Source organism: Arachis hypogaea, chromosome 13 (genome assembly GCF_003086295.3).
Source record: "Arachis hypogaea cultivar Tifrunner chromosome 13, arahy.Tifrunner.gnm2.J5K5, whole genome shotgun sequence".
NCBI lineage: Eukaryota > Viridiplantae > Streptophyta > Magnoliopsida > Fabales > Fabaceae > Arachis > Arachis hypogaea.
Window position 1 is genome coordinate 137,032,362 of NC_092048.1, and position 2,713 is coordinate 137,035,074.

At 30.9% G+C, this 2,713-nt stretch overlaps 1 protein-coding gene across 1 annotated transcript; it reads right to left on the bottom strand.

Moving 5' to 3' along the window:
• Window positions 1–283: 283 nt before the first annotated feature.
• On the bottom strand, window positions 284–1,120 carry LOC112771534 (transcription factor PRE6). Its single transcript, XM_025816305.2, has 2 exons — window positions 866–1,120; window positions 284–776 (listed from the first exon to the last, which is right to left on the bottom strand). The coding sequence occupies exons 1-2, from the start codon at window positions 989–991 to the stop codon at window positions 624–626; spliced, it is 279 nt and encodes a 92-aa protein (XP_025672090.1). The 5' UTR covers window positions 992–1,120; the 3' UTR covers window positions 284–623.
• Between the last annotated feature and the right edge of the window lie 1,593 nt (window positions 1,121–2,713).

The following is a 2,713-nucleotide window of genomic DNA, read 5'->3' on the forward strand; positions in this document are numbered from 1 at the left end:
TAATGTGCCTTAAAATAAAATTTTTATATTTAGGAAAAAATTTTAGAATTTAATAATTTTTAATATTTTTTGCCATCATTTAACCAATACAAATAATAAAAATTTAACAAGTAAATTTTGCTAATTTAATATTTACAAATTCTAAAAATTATGAAAAAAATATATTAATTCAAATGAATAAAAATTTAGTAAAGATAAATACAAATTATATGTTTTTTTAAATACAAATTATTATGGATCAAATACGATAAAAGTAATAATATTTATTGATCATATACTATTATTTTTTTAAATATAAATGATGATTTTATTTAAGGCAATAATAATATATATTCCGATCAAAGTCATTGCTATTACATACAAAGTTTGTGATAAAAAAAACTAGGGTGGGGGCTAATAAGATGGAGCCCATGGTAGTAGCCTTTTGCTTAGGTCTAAAAAAACAGCAGCAAACCCTATACTAAGAAGAGAGGATGATGATAATAATAAATTAAAGCAGTAGTGTACTACTAATGGGACACACATGCAGAGAGCAGAGAAGGAGTAGTAACTAAAAAAAAAATGCTAATTAACTAACTCTATGATTAATAATTAATTATATATTAGTAGTAGTAGCATTATTATTACATAAGTAAGCTCCTAATAATGGCTGCTTGTGCGGTATTTGAGTCTGTGTTGGCCAAAAGCTGGGACAATCGGTCGCTAAGATCATCAACCTCTCTATGCAAGGTCTTAATGTAGGTACAAGTCTCTTGTAACACCTTTGCCGCAGAAACCTATAGAATAATAATGAATTAAGTTGGTTGTTATTAGAAATAGTAGTATATATTTAATTAAGAAGAAGAATGAGGTTGCATTGTGGGACCTTGTCGGAATGCGTAGAGCGGAGCTGAGGGATGAGTTGTTGCAACTTGGAGACGAGATCGGTGATTTGAGCATCGGTCATCCCGGCGGAAGTTGGAGCAGCGGAAGAGGATCTTCTGGTGGACATTGTGTTCGAAATTAGAATGATGAAGAGGAGAATAAAAAGTGCATGGGAGTAAATATATAGCAGGGGAGGTTGGGAGAAAAGGATATAGATGAAATAGTGTGTATGATGTGGTGAAGTGGCAAGTGGCAAGTGTTAGTTGTTGATGAGGGAGAGTGGCAAGTGTCAACTCTCTTCTTTCTTCTACTACCCACTAGGGACCCTCTCCTTTTAGTCACTCTCACTCCTTCTCTCTTCTCCTTCTTCTTATTTTAATTAAGGACCAAAACATTTTCAATTTTCACTTACCACAGAACTAACTTTTCTTTAATATATCACCAAATATGAAGGGGTCGCTCATGTTGTTGTAGAAACAAAAAATCAAATAATAACCAATTATTGCCTAAAATACTATTTTCGATCCTTTTCCTTTATATTTCATGGAGTAGTGCTAGGGAGCCAATGGATACCAAAGATAATAAACATCTCATATTATAAAAAACTAATTTTGGATTCACCAAAATTTGAACTCTTGACCTTTTAGATCTGAAACTTTAATACCATGTCCTAAAACCACTCATCCCAAAAGCTTAACCTGATAGGATAATGTAACACTAATAATCATATCTCTAATACTTTCTAAACCTTCATTGTACACATTATATGCTTAGGTCATTGGCTCCCTATACTTTCTCTATTTTATGGTGCAGTTGTTTTTATCAATTTTATGTGAAAAAATTACACGTAAAAATATAAAAAAAAATTAAAATTAAAAATGAAATTCAAACCTACAATTTAAGTAAATATGATAAAATTGTATCATTTAAGTTATATCTTATTGACTTACCCATGAGACTTTACATTAAAATAAATCAAGTAAAACTATAAATCCCAGCCACAAGAGAAATTACAAATAAAGACCAGAAAAACCAAAAAAAGGGGCCATCACCATATATATCTGCCGACTTTTAAGTATCATCAAAATGACGTTTAATTATACTAAAACATGTAAATGGTTAGAAATAACAAGGAAATCTGAAAAAAATATTTTGTATATTATTCAATATAATGTATAAGAGGTATATATAGTTGTTAAAAAAATTAAAATAATAAAAATATAAAATCTTATAATTAATATATAGATACATTATATAAATATAAATGATACTAATTGATCTAATTTGATTCTAATTATTCTTTTAACATCTCCCCTCAAACACAAGTTGAAGCTAAGGATACTATATTGAGTTTAGATAACAAAGTTCAGAAATGAGTCGGATGATGAGACTTCGTGAATATATCAGCAGTCCGATCCAGTGTTCTAATAGCGATGAGACAACATCAATAAATATACGTTGCTGAATAAAGTGACAATCAATCTCAATGTGTTTGATGCGTTCATGAAACACATCATTATGTGCAATCTAAATAGCACTGTGGTTGTCACAAAAAATATCAGTTGGGGATGACTGAGGAGCACCCAAGTCTTCGAGAAGCCAACGAATCGAGATAACTTCAACAGTGATGTCAGCGAGAGTACGGTATTCAGCTTCTGTGCTTGATCGAGTAATGAATGTTTGCTTCTTATCTCGTCAGAAAATGAGAAAGTCGTCAAGAAACAAACAATAATCAGTAGTGGAAGGAAGATCAATGGGATCACTAGCCTAATTAGCATCTGAGTACGCTTGAAGGGATAAAGATGAATGGGAAGAAAAATAAAGGCCATGGAATAGGGTGCCTTTAATA

What these genes read in the sequence shown, in the direction of transcription:
- LOC112771534 (XM_025816305.2), bottom strand. Translation starts at nt 991, where the DNA reads ATGTCCACCAGAAGATCCTCTTCCGCTGCTCCAACTTCCGCCGGGATG. An exon ending in GCTCTACGCATTCCGACAAG is followed by an intron (nt 777 to 865) that starts GTCCCACAATGC and finishes ATTATTCTATAG; the next exon opens with GTTTCTGCGGCAAAGGTGTT.